This window comes from Scleropages formosus, chromosome 25 (assembly GCF_900964775.1).
Source record: "Scleropages formosus chromosome 25, fSclFor1.1, whole genome shotgun sequence".
NCBI classification, from domain to species: Eukaryota; Metazoa; Chordata; class Actinopteri; order Osteoglossiformes; family Osteoglossidae; genus Scleropages; species Scleropages formosus.
Window position 1 is genome coordinate 16,486,921 of NC_041830.1, and position 22,596 is coordinate 16,509,516.

General features: G+C 47.9%; 1 protein-coding gene across 1 annotated transcript; it reads left to right on the forward strand.

Moving 5' to 3' along the window:
- The first annotated feature begins 34 nt into the window (after nt 1–34).
- LOC108921320 (probable cation-transporting ATPase 13A3) lies at nt 35–22,524 on the forward strand. The gene is made up of 33 exons (XM_029249443.1): nt 35–187; nt 6,154–6,248; nt 6,355–6,528; nt 6,766–6,879; nt 7,048–7,118; nt 7,997–8,080; nt 8,364–8,433; nt 8,707–8,841; nt 8,996–9,068; nt 9,341–9,472; nt 9,576–9,758; nt 9,845–10,002; nt 10,163–10,351; nt 10,672–10,733; nt 10,850–11,000; nt 11,773–11,889; nt 12,804–12,821; nt 12,905–13,058; nt 13,349–13,469; nt 13,854–13,978; nt 15,355–15,527; nt 16,367–16,477; nt 16,593–16,672; nt 16,933–16,975; nt 17,066–17,175; nt 17,469–17,565; nt 17,786–17,858; nt 17,942–18,119; nt 18,334–18,521; nt 18,655–18,743; nt 18,889–18,969; nt 19,754–19,846; nt 20,413–22,524. The coding sequence occupies exons 1-33, from the start codon at nt 178–180 to the stop codon at nt 20,602–20,604; spliced, it is 3,744 nt and encodes a 1,247-aa protein (XP_029105276.1). The 5' UTR covers nt 35–177; the 3' UTR covers nt 20,605–22,524.
- Nucleotides 22,525–22,596: the final 72 nt, after the last annotated feature.

A 22,596-nucleotide genomic window follows, 5' to 3' on the forward strand; every position in this document is an offset into this window, starting at 1 on the left:
ATCGTTCCTCCGTTTGACATTGAGCGGTGGAGCTGCGCGCATCCGAGCGCCGACTGACAGCGCGGCGTTACGCGCGGAGCCGTAACTCCAGGGGGGAAGAAAACTGCAAAAGAGTGAAATAGATAGAGTAACTGAAAGCTCCTTTCCTCGGGATGATCCGCAGGTGACTGGAAACGGATGGTGTTGGGTGAGTTTCTGGGAGGATTTCATGTGCAGCGGGTCGTTTGTTCGAGGCGAAATTATAACGGGGATGATGATGAGCCGCATGAGGGACCGAGTCACTGGAGATGCCCAGGTCTCTCTTAGTGAACATGCTGAAAATACCGTTTGTCTGCTCCATTCACACACAGTGACAGCGGAGAAGTTTACATCTTCAAGATGATCTTGTCAGTTCTGTCTGTGTGTCACTTCGTGATGATGCCAGTGGTTTCGGGTTTTAAAAATGAACTGAACGGGTGACGGTCCTCGGGGACGTGGTTCATTCGGGCTGCTCATTGAAGTGGGACTCTTCTGAAACAATGAAACATAATAACGGTGCATTTCCCTCTGCTATCGATGCCTCAGACATGCCTGCTGCATAACTCAGTTTCATCTCCATCCCGAACATGAATGCTTTTGATTAATAGATAATGGTCATAACCGATTTGTACCAATGGCCTCGCCATAATCTCAGATATGGACCCATTCTGTGCTCGGTCCAAATGATTTCACGTTCGTCGTATTGAATAGGAAACCATGCCGTTGCCCTTCACTTTTTATGAGCGCACGGAGGGTGCAAGTAAGATGTGACTTGACTTGTTGCGAGTCCGCTTCATTCCAGTCATCTGCATTCCTGGCACAGAGTCCTGCTATTCAACGTTGTGTAGAAAGCCGTGTGTGAGGCTCGTCGCCCTGCCGGAGCTGGAGAAGAAGCGCCGGATACACAGCACGCTACTGTACGGGGTCTTCCACACCCACTGGAGGCCTATTATCGGTCTGCCGTGGCGTGAAATAATAATCCTCATCGTACCTCCGTAAGTCCTGACACCAGCAAGGCTTTTTTCTTCTTTGTTTGTCAGTTTTCTTCCAGCACCGAGTCAAGACAGATGAAACAGTCGTGGTTAAACAGAGTTATTGCTTAACTCAAATAAATCACAGCCAGCAGATAATGTACTTTTGAATTAACCCAGTGGTATACCAGCTGACACGTCGCCGCAGTCTTGATGCTTCTGCTTGTGGTGAGTAAATTAATTATTGTTTATTAAAAGAAGTGAAAATAAACTTTAAAAATGCCCATGTGCTGCTCTGAAGATAACTGTAGGAAATTATTGCACTGTATGATTTTTTTCCCCCCATGTTTTCACTGAGGTCATTTTTAGCCCCCCCCCCCGCAGAGCCAATGCTCTGCACAGTCAGACAGTAACTGAATCAGATCTGAAATCTGTGAAAAGCATGTTTAAATGCTACCGCACCACACATAGAGTAAGGAAACTCTTCTGAATTCGGTGTCTTTCGGTGCTTTCGTTGGCGATCACATTTGGAAGAAGTTTCCGGATCTGATCCGTAGGAAGGAACATTGCAGGTAGTTTGTAGGCCACGAGAGACCTTCACCCTTGGATGGCTTTAAAGGAGGTGCCACGACTGCTTTCTGGTTCTCACCATCGGTCAGTTAAATTGGTCACCAAAGTGCTGCCACTCATTAAAGGTTTTCTGGCCTCTTTGTTCTATGTTTTGTGTGCTCTCATGCAGAGGAACAATCGGTCACCGCTCACCTGTGGTCACGCAAAATGCAGGCAGGTCGAAGTACTTCTCCGAAAAAAGGAAAAGCAATAATGGTGCACGTTTTGGCCACAGCCAGGATGTAGCTTCTGCGCGGTCTCCAGCGGTTACCATCCCCATCCATTGAAGGTCGAGCGCAACGTTCCAAACGTGGGCGTGGCATGGAAGTTTCAAGTCCATGCGCTTATGGAGACCACGTGAGCTTCTGGTCGGCTTCCAGGCAAATTCAGAGCTTGCGGTCAAGGGCCTCCAGCAGGAGGTGTGTCAAGCAATGTCTGTGTGCTTTAACATGCTTTTACTATAACGATGGTACAAATCGCCTTGCGGAGAGGTTGTAGAACCTCCAGGATGTCCAGATGAAGTGAAGGTTTCTCCTCCTTGAGCTCCAGACCTGCCTGGGGCCACCAGTTTGCCACATCTGGAAACCTTCCTCCAGGCGTGCCTTGGCCACCCATCAGTCGGTGGACAGAACTAGATGTAGTAGTGAAGACTAGATGAGAGCTGGGGTGGTGAACAGGTCACGAGTGTGAAGGTGGACTACGGTTCCTAGAGGATGGAAAAGTTGATCCATCGTGATGTTTTGCTGCCAGAGGGTAAAAGCTGGGGTGCGTGGTGGCGCGGTGGGTTGGCCTGGGTCCTGCTTTCCGGTGGGTCTGGGGTTTGAGTCCCGCTTGGGGTGCCTTGCGACAGACTGGCGTCCTGTCCTGGGTGTGTCCCCTCCCCCTCCGGCCTTACGGCCTCTGTTGCCGGGTTAGGCTCCGGCTCCCCGCAACCCCGAATGGAACAAGCGGTTCAGACAGTGTGTGTGTGGGTTAAAGTTTCTCGGTGTGACGGTGGTGGAGCCAGCAGGTCCAGATGCGTCTTCAGAATGAGATTACTCAGAATGCCCTGGGATGCTGCTCGGCCTCAGATGACGCTTCGTACAGCGGAGTCTCGATTCTGCGCTGTCAGTGGGAACGGAGGAGGCTGGATAATGTGGAACCACGTGCAGTACGAGCGCAGCAAGAGCACGAGATACCGTGGGCGAGCACCTTGTTTCCAGGGACCTGGGTTTCACCTTCTTTATTTCAGGCCACTCGTGTGTGTTGGTGAGACATGAAGACCAGTGTGGGGACCATCTGTGTCCAGCTGTGGCTGTTTGTCATATTTAATGACAGTGGTGTGTAGAATTGATGACGCCATAAATGCCAGAGGCCAGATGATTCCATGTGTCACGTGTTTCTTCGAGCTTCTCCACGGCACTGGATTGCATGTCTGTCTGAATGAGTGTGAGAAGAGGGCTTCTTAAATAGTACAGTACATTCGCTGCTGCTTTCCAGAATATTCTTATCCTGGGAACGACGACAACTTCTCTTTGAAGTGTGTTTGTTATTGATTTATTTATTCAACTGTCCGTCGTCGTTTTCAGTGCGGCTTGCAGGGAGCTGTACGTGTTCTGTACCTGAAGAAGTTCTAGGCCTTTCTGGTACAGGCCCACGGTGTGCCACACAGACCCTGTTCTCCGTTCTGGGCTGCGAACACCACGCAGAGAATGTGTGTTCTGCTTCACGGGTCTTCTACTCCGTTTCCCAGGATTCTCTGCGGTGGAGGGCTGAGAGAGACTGCGCCACTACAGGAGGAGAGTCCTGCCTCTGAGTGTCTTTTGGGTCGGAAGGTAAGGACACCGGCGCTCTCTACAGCGCCATAGCGAACCCTGGTTGTGGAGGAGTGCGGCGCTGCCGTTTCGACCCCACCTCGCATCGGTTTTGCTTCGTTTAAGCAAATATCTGGGTTGAAAGTCTCCTTAGCTGGACCTGGAGGTGAACCGGTTCTTACGTTAGCTGGGGAAAAGCCTCGTCTTCGGGCGGCACGATGGTGCAGCGGCTGCCAGAAATGTCTCGCGGGTCCTGGGCTATGGATTCAAACAGGCTCCGTGTGAGTGGAGCTGGCGCGTTCTCCCCGTTTGTGTGTGTCACCTCTTGCTGCTCTGGTTTCCTCCCACAGTCCAAAGACATGTCTTTCAGGTAGGTTAGTGACTCTTAATTGGTGTGTGTGTTTGTGTGTTTGCTCAGGCAGATCCTCAGATAGGTAAGGTTAAGTCCGGCCAAGTGTCCTATAAAGTTTTCCGTCAGCTGTGGCGATTAGTCCCGGCTCGGGCCGTGAACCGCAAACCTACAGAAATCAAACCTGAATGGCCACAATTTTCAAAGTCATAAAAGTAATAATAAAAAAGTAGATCTTTAACTAAAAAAGGGAGGTATTGTGAGCTGGGTTATGTAACGACCTGCGGAAAACACACGAAAGTGCGAAGGTGAGCGCTCATCTTAGGAAGTGCCGGGAACGATCCGATAAAGGTGCGGATGCCCCTGCGGCTTCGACGCCAGGCTCATGTGAGGTTTCGGCCCGGCGGCATGTTGTGCTCCGAGCGCAGTTGCGCGCGGCCGGTCCATCTCCACGGGTAATAGCCATAAATCTGTGGGGAGGCCAAAGGGCGTCGCTCGCGGAACTGCCTCCCTCCACATTCGTTTTTATCTCCAGTTCACAATGCCGAGGCTCCTCCCTTGGGATAAATTAGCTGCCCTTTTTATCTTAATTAAATTGTGTATTTTATTTGCACTGGAAAAAGGGGGCAGCGCTGTGAAACAGCAGGAAGCACATTTTTACTGCTATGGGTGTGATCATGGATGTTGGCATGCAGCATCAGCCCCCTGCTAGGGGGTGCTGTTTCCATGGAAACGGGTGCAGGGTGCACATGCGGGCCCATGGGGCACCTCTGTACCAGGGAGAGTTGGGTCCAAACCTAATCTCTGGACTGAGACTAAAGGTGGGGTTTACAGGCAGTGGGGTTTCCGCATCCATTTCACTTTTACAGCCTGCATGGGAGTTTCCGAAAGCCCTTCTCCGATTTTCATATTTTTGTTACTTTTATTCTCTCGGCTGATGCTTTTCTCCAGGGTGACTTTCGATGTCAGTTTTGTACACTTAGCTACACGGTGTTCTTTACCCATTTTTAGCCGTCATTTACTCCAAGTTGTCCATCGCCTCGGGGAAAGTATGTGCTAAATGAATATGTCTAAATGCAAGTTTTTACACTGCTGGTCATTTTCGCTGTCTGTTCAGCGCCAGTACCTTCCTCGGTCGAGGGTACCGTAGCGGGAGCGCTGATTCAGACCTAGGTCCGTGGCCCTCGGCCAGCGCCGTGTTCTTTGTCCCGCGGTGCTTGGCTGCCGCACTGTGTCCCATTCACATCAGTCTGTTTAACGCTCCAGCCGTGCTTTTAATTAACCCCCCGGCGCCCCCCACCGCATTGAACCCGGGAGGTGGCAAACTCCCTGCTGTACACTCCTACTCTGCCGTGCATCGCAGACCTCCTCGATCGCTGCCTTATTTTCGGATTGTCCCTGAAAATGTGTGTGTGTGTGTATGGGTGTGTATCTCACGTTTGGTGGGAGTTAGGGTACTTTCACAGTTGGTTCCCCAGGAACGGACAGAATGCAGTTAAAAGGTGGGAGAAGCACTACTTTGGGTGGTGCTCCTACAGACCAGTCTTTGCACTGAGATGATGGCTCCGGGTACGAGGGAGCACAATGAACTCGGTTGACTTTCCCTCCCACAGTCCTGCACAAGCAGAGCCGGACAAATGCCTTCTCTTTGGGGGGGCATTCTGGTGTGTGAGAAAGGTGGGGTATTGGAGCGCCCTGTTCTGGAAAGAGTGTCAATCCGTCATCGCCTCGACAACCCCCCCATCCCCTGGTCCCCCACCTCACAGAGGGTTGTAGAGTATGTTGGCGGGGCTACTATGCAGGACTCCATGTACCTTCAGTTGCTGATAGGAGAACAGCATTTGCAAAAAAGCGCGGGCCAGTTTGCTTCCATCTCATACCCGACATGTTGTGGGGGTTGAGAATTTACAGGCCGACGTGCCGCGGTCCCCGTTTCCATGGATACGCAGCTCTAATGTGCTGCGGTTTGCGCTTGGTCATTGGGAGGCAAAACGGATCAAAGACCTCCGGCTATGTTTAATAAATCATTGGCCGTTTTTTTTCCAGTTTCTGCAAACAAGTGGTGTGTTTCTTTCTAGAAATGTCTGAAGTGCACTTACTGCCCATGGCACACACCCTGTTTTATGCGTATGCATTGTGTGTGTGTCTCTTCTCTGTGTCCAACAGTCAAATTACTACGTTTGAACTTCATCTTCATTCAGGTCGGAACCTGTCAGCGGCTCCTCTGTGTGTGTGTGTGTGTGTACAAGGCCCCTCTGGCCTTGGACGGTTGCAGAAAGACCCACTTTGCATTCGGATCAGGGATGACTGACTTTGCAGAAAAACTTGTACTTTCAGCCCAAATAAAAAAACTCAAAACAAGGTGATGGCCTTTATTAATGCTTCTCTTACGCGTATCTGTCACTCGTTTTAGCAGCGCTGCCCTGCACGTCTCTCCGCCGTCAAAGGGGCACCATGATGGGAAAGGGAGATCTGAAGATCGTCAACAAGGGGCTGGAGGATGAGATGGTGAGTTGGATGACCCAGAAGAGTGACTCATGTATGGTAATTTTACTACTGTGCAGTGTAAGGTGGTGACGCTGTACAAGCTGAGTTGTCCTACTGATCCTTGCAGGAGATCTCCGGGTACCGACTGTGCCGCTGGAAGCTGGTACTGGTGGGCTTGGGGGCGCTCTGCACTGGGGGATTCCTGCTGCTGGTGCTCTACTGGATACCCAACTGGCTAGTCTGGACCACCTGCACTAGGACCACCGTCGGAGAGGCTGAGATGCTGCTGCTCCGATCCACAGTGCGTTTCGTGTCGCTTTGCAACAGTTGTTCTGTAGCGTCTGAGATGGGGGGACTAAACAGGCCAGTAGGTGGCACACCAGTTAATGAACTCGACTTGGTACTGAGAAACTCAGATGTGTAAATTGAATGTGTACAGATGGTAAACTATGAACACTTTCCTCACTTTGGATGAGAGCATCTGCTAATAAATTAGATTTTAGGCAATTAAGGTTTACCCTGTTCTGCTCTGTCCCAGGATGAGTTCAAGCGGTGGTTCTGGACCAGGGTGCGGGTGATGTTGGCCCCAGGAAGGGACCCCTTTGACCGCCTGGACGTCCCAGGAAAGACCACCAAGAAGCAGATGGTGGAGGTAGGACCCCCAGGGCGATCACCCCACCCCCTCCCTCCACTGCAGTCATAACTACTCCTCACACATGTTAGTTCTGCCCAGTGTTCAGCATGAGATGCCATGAAAGGTCATTGAGTCATTGCTTGCTTTTTATGTTTAGTTTTAAATTTGTGTTTCTTTTCCTCTCAGATTCGCTATTTCACACTCCACAGCACAACGTACTTCTGGAATGGTACAGCGCAGAATTTCGAAGTGTTAAAGTAAGATTTCTGTTGTTAATTTTCACTGTAAATCACATGACGTCCACTTCCGCACCCCCTGCTCTAGCTTTGACCACTGTTTATTGGGCTTCCTTATTTTACAATGTCCAGGTCTTCGCCGAGCTTGGCATTCAGACGGCAAATGTTTCATCACCACTCATGATGTCACCTCGAGTGGTGATGAACCGTTTGCAGTCTGAATGCCAAGCTCGGCGAACACCTGGACATCTGGATCAGCAACACGAGCTACGAACACCATCAATCTTCTCTACTATTTTACAATGTATCGTAAATATTGCTGTGGGGGGACTGAGAAAACGCAGGAGTGTGCACGAGGCATCCCGGCCCACAAGAGGGAAGGGCTGTCTGTCCCCTCGATGTCGGCAATCTGCTCAATTGGAGAGAGTCCAAACATCCCCACTGTTGCCGCCTTCCCCACAGAGCTCTCGGGGGTTGCTGACGGTGCATTTTCATTTAGACGCTTCTCTCCAAACCGTCATACAAGTCAGAGTTTAAAAAATGCATTTCACCAACAGATGGAGAGATATAGATGTGGGCTTTGAATTCTCAACGCACAGTCATTTAGTTCAATACGGCAGTTTTTGCTGGGAACTCGACACAAGTGGCTGCATATAGAACTGACGAGGAGCCGCTGGCCACTTTCCGTCCCGTTCGACTTACTAGGTTTTCAGTTATGAACCAACTCTTGGTCTCAGTCAAGTTCGTAAGTCAAGGGCCAACTGACTGACCACGTTCCTTACAAATGGTTGCCGTGGTACGTTTTGTACAAAATGAGGGATATTGTCTGGCTCTTGATGAATGTGTGATTGTGCGATTGACCTTCATTGACTGACCTCCGTATTCTTTGCGCGTTGCAGGGGCTTGGAGGACCTCATCCTGACATGCTCATCCATCCATTCAGACCACAGCGCTGGGCTGACCAAAGACTTGCAGGACTTCAGGTAAGAACAGCCTGCATCCTTATCTATTTCACATCCCGCTCCATCCCTGCCGTGCTTTCAATAGCCCTCCTGCATCACCGAGTTGATTAGCTTTATCCGGAGTGACTTTTAATCGCTTAACGTTCAGCTGTTTCTGAAGGAGTTTGAGTTAGGGATCCACTCAAGGGTGCAATAGCAGAGCCCTTTTTTGGCACCTTTACCCTCGGGTCAGTTTCCTTGGGTAGCTCATCTTCTGGAACCACACCCACTGGTAGTAACTTTCATTTATTTGGGGTTTTGACAGACGGTTGTTTTTTGGAGAGAATGAAATCGATGTGAAAGTTCCCTCACTCTTCAAACTGCTCCTGAAGGAGGTACGTCACCTCGCGACTCTTGCGCATGTCATCTTGTCTCAGAAAGCAGCTCCCTTCTTCCAGACTAAAACGGAGAAATGAGACTGAGAGGTACAGCAGTGCTGACATGTCATGTCACAATTTCATAGTTAGATTTTATGCAAAGTGTTTGATGATCCGGTCAAAAATGGGAACTTCTGGGATACTGATGGGATGACATTCAACCAGATCCAGTTAAATAGGTTCCATGCACCAGGTTACGTTTTGCTTACTGGGTTTTCTTGTCTTTTCTAGGTCCTCAACCCTTTCTACATCTTCCAGCTCTTCAGTGTGATCCTCTGGAGCACTAACTCCTATTACTACTACGCTGGAACCATTGTCTTCATGTCAATCGTATCAATCGCTACCTCTCTGTATACCATTAAAAAGGTTGGTTTGAGGTGGAGCAACTTCACTGCCGAATTGACTGCCATGTTAGAATCTGGGAGCAATTAAACCATGGAGCACATCCCATGGGAGACATGGGTTTGTGTCCTTCAGGATTGCGCTTCGCTTTCTGAAATGGTGCGTTGTTTTGTTTCAGCAATACGTTATGCTGCACGACATGGTCGCCGCTCACAGCGTGATGCGAGTTTCCATATACAAGGCCGATAACGGTGAGTCGGAGACAGCCCTGCCGTAGCCGATAAAGGGAGCTGTCAAGATTGGAAGCTGAAATATGTATCATCGAGGAATGCTGGTAGCAGGAAACACAGTAGAGTGAATTGTGAATTAAAGGGTCGACCCAGTTTTCTTTACTTATTTGGGAACCAGTAACCCCCCCGTCAGAAAAATCAGGAGTCCTCTATATATCAAAATCTTCTGCTGGCTTTGATCTTCCCAGCATGCTAATGAGCTAGCACGCTAATGGCGGCATTTCCATTTGCAGAGATCGAGGATGCTATGTCCACGGACCTGGTCCCTGGGGACGTGATGGTTATCCCAACTAATGGAACCATCATGCCGTGTGACGCCGTGCTGATTAGCGGGATGTGTATCGTTAACGAAAGCATGCTCACAGGTACGCTCACTAACTGATAGCTTGGATGCTCATGGAGCCAACTTCAGGAGTTCAAGTCTGCATGGTATGGTCATGTTGATGTCTTTTGTGGCCTGCCATCCAGGTGAGAGTGTACCTGTCACGAAGACCAACCTACCCGACCCTGGGCAGGACAAGAGGGAGTCGACCTCCGACCCCGTGTACAGCACAGACGGGCATAAGCGTCACACGCTGTTCTGTGGCACCCAGGTCATCCAGACACGCTTCTACTCCGGGGAGCTGGTGAAAGCCGTGGTGGTCAGGACTGGTCTGTGTCTGCTGTTGGCCTGCACTTTTATTGTTACGACAGTGGTGGCAGAAGTGTGATTTTCACCACATCTGTCACTCCCTCAGGCTTCAGCACTGCAAAGGGCCAGCTGGTTCGTTCCATCCTGTATCCCAAGCCTACTGACTTCAAGCTTTACCGCGATGCCTACCTCTTCCTGATGTGTCTGGTGGCTGTAGCTGCTATTGGCTTTATCTACACCATCGTGATAAGCATCATGCACCAGGTACCCTCAGCAGACATGGCCAGGTATAATCTGTCACCACGATGACCTACACCATCGTGATAAGCATCATGCACCAGGTACCCTCAGCAGACATGGCCAGGTATAATCTGTCACCACGATGACCTGATCACACACCCACACATTTATGCTTCGTATGCAGGTGCCAGCCCAGACCATCATTGTTAAGTGTCTTGACATCATAACCATCACAGTTCCCCCGGCGCTACCAGCTGCCATGACAGCAGGAATAGTGTATGCTCAGCGACGGCTCAAACGTGCCGGCATCTTCTGCATCAGTCCTCAGAGGATCAACATCTGTGGTCAGCTGAACCTGGTCTGCTTCGACAAGGCAAGTCTCTTGTCCCACCTGTGCACCAAATCCACACTGTTTTAACATTAGGTTGTGAAATATGTCGGAACACAACGTGGACCATTTCTAGTTTTCGTACATCCCTACTAGGAATATGATGATAATGATGATGATGATGATGCTGCGTTCCAAAAAACCCAGTCGTATCCCATCTGGGGTAGAGATCTTGGTGCAGAGCTGTGAGACAGCGGAGTGAACAGCAGTCTGCAGTGGATGTGCTTGAGGTCAGAGCTGGAAAATGTGCTGCCGACCTTGGTCGGATGGACTGAGATGGGCCTCTCTCTGCCGTTCCTCTGCAGACAGGAACGCTCACGGAGGATGGACTGGATTTGTGGGGGATTCAGCGCGTGGAAGCTGGCTGGTGAGACCACAAGGGTGTTTTACCACGGGACTGACCTCACGTGTTTTGAACAAGAAAACATCTGCTCACAAAGTGTTCACCGCAACCCATCCTGCTGCTGTCTTTGCCTTCTGCAGCTTTTGCTGTTCGGAGGAGAAGGCATGTCAGGAGTACCTGGTGACTTCGGCATTTGTAGCCTGCATGGCTACATGCCACTCGCTGACCCGGATCGATGGGAAGCTCTCGGGGGACCCTCTGGACCTCAAGATGTTTGAGGCCACAGGCTGGGTGAATCTATGGCACAACCCCAACATTAACACATCCAGAGATATAGATCCGCAGAGAGTCACGCGCAAACAAAACTAAGACTGGAAGTTTGTCATTTCCCAGTTTATAATCAGTAAAAGATCTCACACCCTTGTTCTGTCTGGGTGCTCTTTACTGCCCTCTATATGTTGGGCAGGTAAATGCATGTTATTTTTGCTCCACTGCCAACATAAAAAATTAGGAAATCTGAGAAAATGTGGGTAAAAATGTAATGGATAATGCTTACACCTTCAAAAATGCATAACGTAGACCATTCTTAACATGAGGAGCCAGTGTACAAGGAAATGGAATAGAGGAAAACATTCTATGTGTAAAACATTTGTACAGTGGTACATGTGTATTTCTACAAAAGGAGGCACTGGCAACCCACTTCTGTTCCTCCTTTGCCTTGAAAGCCATGTGGGTGGTTGCTATGGGTCAGGTTTGACTCGATGGCGGCAGCAGCATATGTGGATTTTACTGTGTGTGTGTACATATACACAACCCTACATGCACAGTACAATGACCGTTTCAGATTTTGAACTGTGCTAGATTGATTCCCTTCCTTATGACACAGATGAGACTCTGCACCTGCAGTGAAAACAGATGGTTTATTTGTGTAGGAAGTGCTGGTGTTGAAAAGATGCTTAAACGCCCCCGTGCCGACAGGTAACGTAGCACCTGTGCAGGAAAACCTCAAGGCGCCGGGAAGTTCGGCCGCCCTGTTGTTCTGACACCTTCGCCTCGCGTGCAGGTTCTGGAGGAAGCCTCAGAGGAAGAGACGTCCCTTCACAACAACATCATGCCTACTGTGGTGCGGCCGCCCAGGCAGCTGTTTCCCGAGCCAGTCTCGTCCCCGGGGCAGGACGTGGTAGGCGTGTCACTCTCCTGACAGCAAGCATCCTCTCCAAGCGAGTGACCCCAACCCCCTATCAACACACAGCTGTCTAACCACAGCAGGCCACCATACAGTCATGCATCGCTTAACGACTGACCGCATATATGACGGTGGTCCCATAAGATTATAATGGGGCTGAAAAATTCTTAACAACTAGCCATTTTTCCGTCGTAGCGCAACGTGTTCCTCACGTGTTCGTGGTGGTGTTGCTGTAAATAAACCTACTGCACTGCCAATCATATAAAAATATAGCACATGCAATTATGCATAGTACAAAATACTTGATAATGATTATACACACACCTATGTTACTGGTTTATGTATTTACTACACTGTACTCTTTATACTTATAATAAAAGTTTACTGTAAAACAGTATGCTATGTTATGCCAGCAGCAGCGTCATAAATCTCGTGTTTACCTCTTGACTGCATCGAGGCTATACCATCTAGGTTTGTATAAGTACAGTCTGTGATCGAGGCTATACCATCTCGGTTTGTATAAGTACAGTCTGTGATCGAGGCTATACCGTCTAGGTTTCTATAAGTACACTATGATCGAGGCTATGCCATCCAGGTTTGTATAAGTACACTCCGATGTTCGCACAACAATGAAATCGCCTAATGAGGCATTTCTCAGAACATTTCCCCGTCGTTGGGCGACGCAAGTCTGTACAAGAGATGTCTGGTATCTAGTGGAATGTGCTCTTCATGTTAGTTCAGTGCTGCCCCCTACTGGTGTTTCAAGTGAGAACAATAGGTTGCCCCATCCGATGTCGAATCATGTTACTCCACTGTGGCCTCACGATACTCTTTCTGATGAATGCTGAAACATGGTTAAACTGATGTGCATCTCTTGCTTCTCCCTTCCCTCCATTGGCATTGCGAAGGAGCTGAACGAGTTGCACGTGAGTACATCTGTCGATTGTCATGGCTCCGCCTCCTGCATCTGTTTGTGTGACCCTGAGAGCCCCCCATTCATCCTCCCCAGTCCTCGTACGAGATCGGTGTCGTGCGGCAGTTCCCTTTCTCGTCCTCGCTGCAGAGGATGAGCGTGGTGGTTCGGCGGCTCGGAGAGAAACACATGGATGCCTACCTGAAGGGGGCGCCAGAGGTGGTGGCTGGGCTCTGCAAAGAAGAAACAGGTCTGCCTTTGTCTGCCTCGCCCCCCCACCCCAGGGGAGCGCTTTGTGAAATCCGCCCTCCCACTCTGACCGTCCCCTTCTGCACCCCCTCTGAATGGTCACTTGTCCTCATGAATGTGTCCACTTTATCTAAAAATGTGTGCAGCAGCCTATTTTTGAACACAGGCTGTTCTCTGTACTTTTTTGTATACGCACAAAACAGTTTTCTGCAGAATTTTGCCCACATGTCTCTGTGTTCAGGGGGCGATGTGGCAGAGCTATACAGGCTTATGTCCTTTCCCCCCCCACAGTGCCGGCAGACTTTGCTCATGTGCTGGAGGACTACACCAAGCTGGGCTTCCGGGTCCTTGCCCTCGCACACCGGTGCCTCGAAGCCAAACTCACCTGGCACAAAGTGCAGAACATCAACAGGTGCCTTGGACGGCCCCGATCTGTTTCCCTCAACCATCTTTTCATTTGCATCACATTTACTTTTATTCCTTTATTTAATGCTTTTCTCCAGAGCGACCAACAATGTTAAGGTTCTTAGTGAATTACCCATTTTGCATTGATCAACGGTGCTACAGCAGGACGTGGGATTTAAACCTTGGTTCTTTGTGTAGAAGGCAGTAGCTTTAACCATTGCGCCACCTGCTGCCCACTTCTCTCAAATTGCTGCTGGTTTCTCCGTGTCTCTTCAACAGTCCCGTGGCACTCGGGGTTCACTGCTGAAATTCCACTTCAGATTAGTTTCCAAGGAAACCTGTATTATTTTAATACGCTCCAGTTTATTGTGGCCTCTGCTGCCCCCCCCAGGGACGTCATAGAAAACAGCATGGATTTCCTGGGCCTGATCATCATGCAGAACAAGCTGAAAGCAGAGACCCCCAAGGTTCTGGAGGACCTCCGGCAGGCCAACATCCGCACGGTGATGGTTACAGGTGAGACGAGCGACGCTGTGGTCCCTGTCAGATAACTGCACATGTACCTCAACTTAAGAACACAATTAGAACCAAAAGTCTGTTCATAACTCGAAATTGTTTCTAAGTTCAAACACTGTCATGGTCAATAAAAGCTCAATACAGTTTAATTTGTTTTTATTCATTTAGCTGACACTTTTCTCTAAAGCAACTTACACTGTTAGTCTACCTACTATTATTTACCCTTTTATACAGCTGGGTAATTTTTTTTTTTCCACCAGAGTAATTTAGGGTAAGTCCCTTGCTCAGGGGTACTACAGCCAGAGATCAAACCCTTTGCGTCCGAAGGCAGCAGGTCTAACCCCTACACTACTAACTGTCCCGTTTCAGTCCTTAATACACACACACACATTTTCAGAACCGCTTGTCCCATACGGGGTCACGGGGAACCGGAGCCTACCCGGCAACACAGGGCGTAAGGCTGGAGAGAGGTAGGGGACACACCCAGGACGGGACGCCAGTCCGTCGCAAGGCACCCCAAGCGGGACTTGAACCCCAGACCCACCGGAGAGCAGGACTGCGGTCCAACCCACTGCGCCACCGCGCCCCTCAGTCCTTAATAGATTATGTTAAAAATGTCAGCCATAAATTTTAAGTCTGTCTATTCTGAAGCCTCAGTTTATTGTCTTTGATGTGTTTACTTTAAAATGACTGAAAATAAGAAGAGCACGATGTTCACCATCTCCTATTCAGCGTGTTGTGTTCTACTTTACACACACAAGCGAGTGCTGTGTTTTTCCCCATGATTCTGGTGCCACAGGAGAATGAAATGATTGATAAGAGAAAGGGGAGGGAGTTGGAGAACGTATTAAAAAGTGTTTCACCTTAAAATCCCAGCTGCGTGCGAATGGCTCTGAAGTGACTGACTTGTCAGATTGGATGACATGTCTGTGAGCTTCTGGTCACCTAACCCTAGCCATGAATAAAGCATTTTAATAGACACACACCTCTATTTATTCACTGGTTAGTATAATAGATAAAATAATATGCTGGATGATACACTCTTGCGTAGCTGTTACATAATGGCGGCAAGTGGAAATTCAGGCTATTTTTCACTCATATTTTAAAAAAACTGTGAAAATAATGCAATAAAAAACAGTGAAGTTCCTAAAAAAATCCAAACTCGGATTTAACATGAGGCACAAATGTGTGTAGTTAGACACAGCTGGGTGTGGTGTGGTACAGTATGAAAGTGACCTTTGAGATTTATAATCAAGTCGGTAAATTAAGAATCTTGCCGACGTGTGGTTTTAAACCTTTGTGTCAGACCTTTATGGTTTTTGTGTTAGTGCCTGCATTGTCTAAGCTGTGGTTTTGTTGGAATGGCACCCCTCCAGGAGACAACATGTTGACTGCAATATCAGTGGCGCGAGACTGCAGAATGATACCCCCGCAGCACAGAGTCATCATTGCAGATGCGCTGCCCCCAAAGGACGGCCAGACGGCCAGGATCGACTGGCAGTACACAGATGACCCTGGTCTCCCGGCCTCTAAGGGCGCTCAGTATGAGGTCAGTGGGTGGAACCCGGTGCCTAAGCTGACCGAGGCTCTCGGTGCTGTTTTTGCCATCAGAGTGGGTATTTGTGTCACGCAGTTCCGAGCTGGGGAACACCAGGAATGGAAGAAAGTGAACAGCAGGGACAATGGACAGACTCAGAGGTTCAGTCCAGAGGTGGGAAGTGTGGGACACAATGTGTTTATTTTTAATTGCATTTTCTTCTTTTATTTTCTGGAATGAAAGCATATGATGGAACGAATGTGAGCTGTGATGACCTGTCCAGCTGGTAGGTGGCAGTAGAGAGCACCCCAGCAGAGTGGGGAATGTGGCACCGCCTTCCCTCAACTCGCCTCCACAGTGTTTAGAGCTCCTCTCCGGTGTTTGTGAATTCTCGTAATCGTTAAGAAGAGGAGGAGCACTCTAAGTGTGTATGGGATTAATCAGTGAAAAATCTTTGTTTTGAGGAGAAACGATTTATAGTTTTACTCATTTGAAATTAATTTTAGTTTTAATGTAGCTTAAAGTTAATACAAATATTGATCATACAAAGTTTATAATAGGTGTATCAGAAACTTTTTATAGAATCTAAGCCATAAATAAACAAGGGATGTTTATATTGTAAATCTGTTGTAACTTTATGGAAAACACTGGAGTTGAGAACAAAATGAGTTATGAACAGACTTCTGCTCCTAATTGTTTGTGAAGCTGAGGAGCCAGCGTACTGCAGTGAGGTGGTCAATGTGCCCCACTGTGTGTCAGAACTCGACACAGAGCACCTCGAGTGTGTCTGCTGAATGCACCTTTCCAAGTCACCTGGTATCGTACAGTCATGTTGACCTTTGACTTCCTAGGCAGTCGAGATGGGATTAGACGAGGCGGTCGATGAGGAGCGTTACCATTTCGCCATAAGCGGCAAGTCCTTGGCCGTTGTGATAGAGCACTTTCCCGACCTGGCGCAGAAGGTCAGAACCCGGTACACAAGTAGGCGTGCAGGATGACTGCATCTCAGCAGAACATCAGTCCAGCGATGGTGAGCTGAAGGTGTGCCTCTTTCTCTGACCCCCCCCCCAACAAAAGCTGGCATTGCATGGCACCGTGTTCGCCCGCATGGCCCCCGACCAGAAGACCCAGCTGGTGGAGGTGTTGCAGAGCATCGAGTGAGTACTACCTCCACCAGACCCCATACTCACCCGTCTCGCTAATCAATAGATAGTAATAGTAAAATCAAAGGTTTTTACTAAGCCTTTACTGTAAATAACCCTTGGGGACATCTGTGTTAACTTTATATTTTTTGGCGACTTTGGACTTGCGAGCAAAGGGAATTACGAACAGACTTCCAGTCCCAGTTTTGTTTGTACGTTCGAGCGCCATTGTGTGTGGTTTTTATGTACTGATACGAAACGGCTTTTCTCTACAGCTACTGTGTGGGGATGTGCGGCGATGGCGCCAACGACTGTGGCGTGAGTCACTCCATCTCTTCATTCTTCTTTCTTTAGTCATTGATGCTCATTGAGTGTGACAGAGTGTGTAATACCCCCCCCCTTCCCCAGGCCCTGAAACGAGCCCACGGTGGGATCTCCCTGTCGGAGCTCGAGGCCTCTGTAGCCTCTCCCTTCACCTCCAAGACACCCGACATCTCCTGTGTGCCCACCCTCATCAGGTAAGAGCCCCCACCTCCTTGTTTCCCATGTTACTGCCCTCACTTAGGCCAGGTGACCAGCAGCAATCCAAGGACCCAGATGCAAATTCCACCTTGTGCTGTAGTACCCTTCGTAACTGATCTGTAAAGAAGGTACACCTGTTTTTGTTCTTTATTAATTTTTGTCATGTTTATACTGGCCATCTAGACTGAAAAAACAGGCTAAAAATGTGTGTTATCTGAGGGATTTTACAACTGTGGACCGCAGTATGACTCGCACTCGGGACCCAGGAGTGAAAGCTTTCTACTCGCAGGGAGGGACGTGCTGCTCTCATCACCTCCTTCTGTGTGTTCAAGTTCATGGCCCTGTACAGCATAATCCAGTACATCAGCGTCACCCTGCTCTACTCCGTAAGTACTGCGGCCACATGTGCTGTGGTCTCCGCCCTCATGGGGCACCAGGTGGTGTGGTGGTTATAGCCTCGCAACTGAAGGACCCAGGTTTAAACCCATGCCTCTGCTGTAGCTCTGCTGATCAGGGCACTTACTCTGCTCTGATTTACCCTGCTATCTGGGTAAATCAGTGAAAGTAGCTTAGTGTACAAACCCCACATTGTTAGTCACCTTGCAGATCCTGAGCAACCTGGGAGACTTCCAGTTCCTCTTCATCGATATCGCCATCATTCTGGTGATCGTCTTCACCAGTGAGTACCCGGGGCCATGCGTGTGTTTGCGCCTATGCGTGCGTGCATGCGTTTCCATGTGTGTTTGGGCTTGTTCCCCTCAGTGAGTCTGAACCCGGCCTGGAAGCAGCTGGTGGCGCAGCATCCCCCCTCAGGCCTCATCTCGGGACCCCTGCTCTTGTCCGTCCTGACGCAGATCCTCGTGAGCCTAGGCTTCCAGGTGCTCTGCTTCCTCAGCGTCCAGCACCAGAGCTGGTACGAGAAGTGGACGCCTGCCTCCGAGTGAGTCCACGTCGGCTCCGTCCCAGGAGGTGGCGTAGTGGTTATAGCTGTCACCTTCCAGGTTCACTCCTTGACCATGGTACTTACCTTGAACTGATCGAATTACCCAGCTGTGTAAATGGGTAAATCAGTGTAAGCAACTTGGTGTACAAACTTCACACTGTTGGCTCCACAAGAGAATTAAAGAAGTGTTTTCGTGTCCTTTTCTCCCTAGTGCCTGTAACACCACCGGGCTCAAGATACTGCCAACCCACAATGCAACAGCAGGCCACAACCACAGCAGTAAAAACATCATGAACTATGAAAACACCTCCCTGTTCTACGTCTCCTGCTTCCAGTACCTCGTTGTGGCCATAGTTTTCTCCAAAGGGAAGCCCTTCAGACAGCCCAGTTACAAAAACTGTAAGTGCCACAAGGTGGTGGTCTCACTGTCAATGGATTTTTGTAGTTTTTGGTAACATGTTATGTGAAAGTTGTGACGAGAAATATGGAGAACTTGTGATAACTGCTGTATCATCGTTCTTTGCTTCTGCAGGGCCGTTCCTGCTGTTGGTTTCTGCGCTGTACTTCTTCACCTTCTTCATCATGCTGTACCCCATCCCCGCCATCGACGCCTTCCTGCAGGTAAGCATGCCAAAGCGTTTGGCTTGACGAAAGAGGTGGGAGGCGGAGCTCTATTTAATTGGAGGAGAGGCTCTGGAGGCCTGTTGTGATTGGTCCATTGAAGGCACTGCTTTTTTTTCTTAAACTTTATTTCTGTACCCTTTAGATTGTGTGCGTTCCTGTCCAGTGGCGTCTCATGTTGGTCATCATCATCCTTGTCAACACAGGGTTGTCTGTTCTCATGGAGGTAAAACTTGCCTTTCAGTCTATGTGTTTCCCTCAGATAACTGGTGACATAGACAAATATTAAAATTTATATTATATTCTTGCTTTTCCGCTTTATGGATGTGAGCATGTTGAGTATCAGGATCTGCTCGTCAGTGCTGCGTACGCACCTGGTCCGTAACTCAATGACCGGCTATTGTAGTCCCCTACAAAGGGGTTCGTGGCGACACATACTGGGCCAGCTCCCCTTTGGCATTTCCTATTACCTTCTTTGAGGTCGTGGATCTTTTCCACAAAGTCATTGCATTTCCAAATATATTAGACAAAATTGGAGGGAAAAATATTGTTGATTTAGCCATCTGTTGTTGGCCCTTGTAAATTCTTCAATCATTGATTTACTTTGAAAATTGAGTAAATGCGAGTACTTGTCTCCAAGTCGATGCGTAACTGAGAGTAAAAAAAAGAGCATCAACAACAGATGAAGAGCTTTGGACACAGACACGTGATGTGATGCACCTTTACAGCTATCCTCAGCCAACCTAGACACTCCTCCTAATCAATGTGATCAGTGCAGAATCTCACAAAATTGGAATCATTGAATCACACATTCTGAAATTTGGAATGCAATAATGTGAAATGGTTTCATTCACAGATCAGTATCTCCTGCCAGTCAGACTGACTGTTCTTTGTCTTTTTTCTTTACTAATACTGTGCAGTGAAATCACATCTTGATTTAAGAAAGTGATTCAGATTGGTTATAATGTATAAGTCTCTCAATTCTTCCCTGCCACCGGAACGTTCCTTAGACCTTCATCCTTGATGTCGTCTTATGGCGACTGGTGTTCAGCCGGGGAAAGCGCAGCGGCAGTGACGTCGCGGTTGCTTCCCAAACACCTCAGGTTGGGAATGAGACACTTCCTTCACTGTAACTTTGGCCCCTTTTCACCCCACTGCTCTTCCTCATCCTCCTCCTCGCCATTCCCCAGCCACGCATGTGCCATGGCAATGTCACGATCTGGTGGGCAGCAGGGCTTTAATATGCTTCTTTAACACCTGATTGCTCACTACTCATCTGTGATGTCTCACTGCTCTGCTGCAATGCTGGAGGCAATGGAGCGAAGAGGCACTAACCAGGTACTCAGAGTATTTCTCCTAAGCATGCTGGACTGGAGGCCTTGATGACTTGCAGCAACATGATTCACTTACCTAACGTCCTCATTATTATTATCAACCATTATTCAGCACCTTTCTCCAAAGCCTACAATGTTATTGAATAATAATATAGAATATTAAGCTTATATACCAAGGTACTTATTTACGTATTTATGCAGCAAGGTAAATTTCACTGTATCAATTCAGGGTAAGTACCTTGTTCAAGGGTATTACAGCAGGAGCTGGGATCTGAACCCAGGATCTATGGCTGTAAGGCAATAGAATAAACATTAATTTGTTGTAATATTTGCAGTCAGCCATCGACCTATGGGGGGCCAAATGTCTGTCGTGGCTGTGTTGCCGTGGCAACGCAGCCCTTAGCACTCGCTACGAGCGGCTGGCCCAAGAGCTGAAGATGGACCACAGCTGGCCACCCCAACCGAAGACCACCACCGTGGCTAAGACCACAGAGAACAGTTCCTACTCAGTTGTCCCTGCTCACTAGCGCCCCCTTGGCTACTCAGATGAGGAGGAATGGGACAAATCAGTTTCTGGAATCACACTGACTTTGACTGTATCAGCGAACAACACAGGGAGACTGATGAAACATGCTTATAACATCGCCATCAAGCTCTACATTCTAACCTATATACAGATGTAAAAAGCACCTGTGTGATCTGTCTCTTGTCATTGTTTTTGCTGCTGTGATTTGGCACACACTGGGCCCTATGAATTCACATGTGGGAGGGGCTCATATTGATTATTGCTGTGACTGATTTTAATGTAGATATTTATAAGTGAAAAATAAGGCAGTAGGCTTCCACTGGAAGTTGTTTTTCTGGTGCACTCTTGTTTCACTGATTGCGCGGTGGGACGGTACCTGCAGAGTACTGTAAAGGCCCATATTCTCATAAAGCACACTTTTTTAAATAGCACAATAGGATTTGTACCACTTGGAATTATCTATGCATTTATTTGTTCTGCCTATTCTTCCTGTGGAAGAACAATCAAGGCCTAAAAATTGTGAAAAATGAGGCATCATGGGGTTTGCTTGCAATATTAACACTTTATGAGGAAGTCTGCTATTAATGTCCATGCGTACACATTATGTTGCCTGTCACCTTGCCAGAAAACATGAGGTTTTGTTTAGAGGTTTGTCATCATGGTTACAAAGAGCAAATTTGTTTTCCTCTGCGTTTGATAAGGGGATCCAACACGAAGGAAGTAGAAGCGTGTGTTAATTGTGCATCGAGGATCTGCCCTTGTGCATGGGCATCAGACACAGCTTTGAATGACTGCGCATGCACAGTGTGGGATTCTTGTATTTTGGGAAATGAGAAGTGCACTGCGCTTTTACATTCCAAAAGAAGAGGTTCATACAGTCTCTCAGAAATCATTACGAAAAAATGATAAAATATTTGCAATTAAGACACGCCTCGAATTAGCCTTTATTTAAAGATAATGTTGTTTTTGTGTATAATAAATCTAGGTGGGTAGGAATGGGTAGTCATGTTAAAACTTGTAATAGTCTGTACCCTAAGAAGTCCTTGTGCACATCATACCAAACACACTATTAAAAGAAAAAGAATCTTGCAACAAATTAGTGCCAAATTAATAACAGCATTTTTTGTTCTAAAAGGCAAAGTGGTACTGTTACAAATCTTACAATAAGCAAAAACAATATTTTATTACCACATTTCAGTCAAAACTTATAGTTTCCCTCATTAGTAAGGGCTTGTTTAGAGTAAAATATATGATGTGAATACTGAAATTTGCCATCAAATACCAAAATTGTAGGTTGTCTCTCACAATATTATGAAATCCATTTAGCCTGTAGCAGTAATAATAAAGTGAGGGTGTGTAAATACATGCATATGTTTCAATGTCAGCTGAATCAAAATGGATATAGATAAGTCATTTTTATTTCAAAATGTTGGGGTTTTTTTTTTTAGATGTGTGCAACACGCAGTTATTGACTCTGTGTGCGTGTGTCAGTGCTGTAGTGGGACGTTGCTGTTCTGTTACGGCAGGAATGTTACCACGGTGCAGAAAGAGCCCAAAGGGCAGGACAAACAGGGTACTACGTTTCAGCGTGCGCTTTCACGTGTTCGAGCAGCGGTCGAGTCCCGGCAGAGAAGCGTGGAGAGGCTGCACAGGCCCAACAAAAGTGTCCATTCTGTGACAAGCTCACCTCACTTGTCTGTTTTTACACTATTGTCTCGTACAGATGACTGCCACTGAAAACAAGCAAACCGCAGCGTTTTCATCACTTTCTATCACTTTAACCGCAGCAGTCTGGTGTTTTCTTCCACCATCATGTAAAGACATTTTATGTTGTTTTCCATTTGTCACAAATCCTCTTTTTAGTCCTTGTGCCTTCGTAACTACTTTAGTCTCTTATATTTTTCAAATGCAATAAAATTTGTTTGAGGGGAAGATATGGCTATAATCATATAATTGTGTGAACTGCTAATAAAAGAATGCACATATTTTTCTG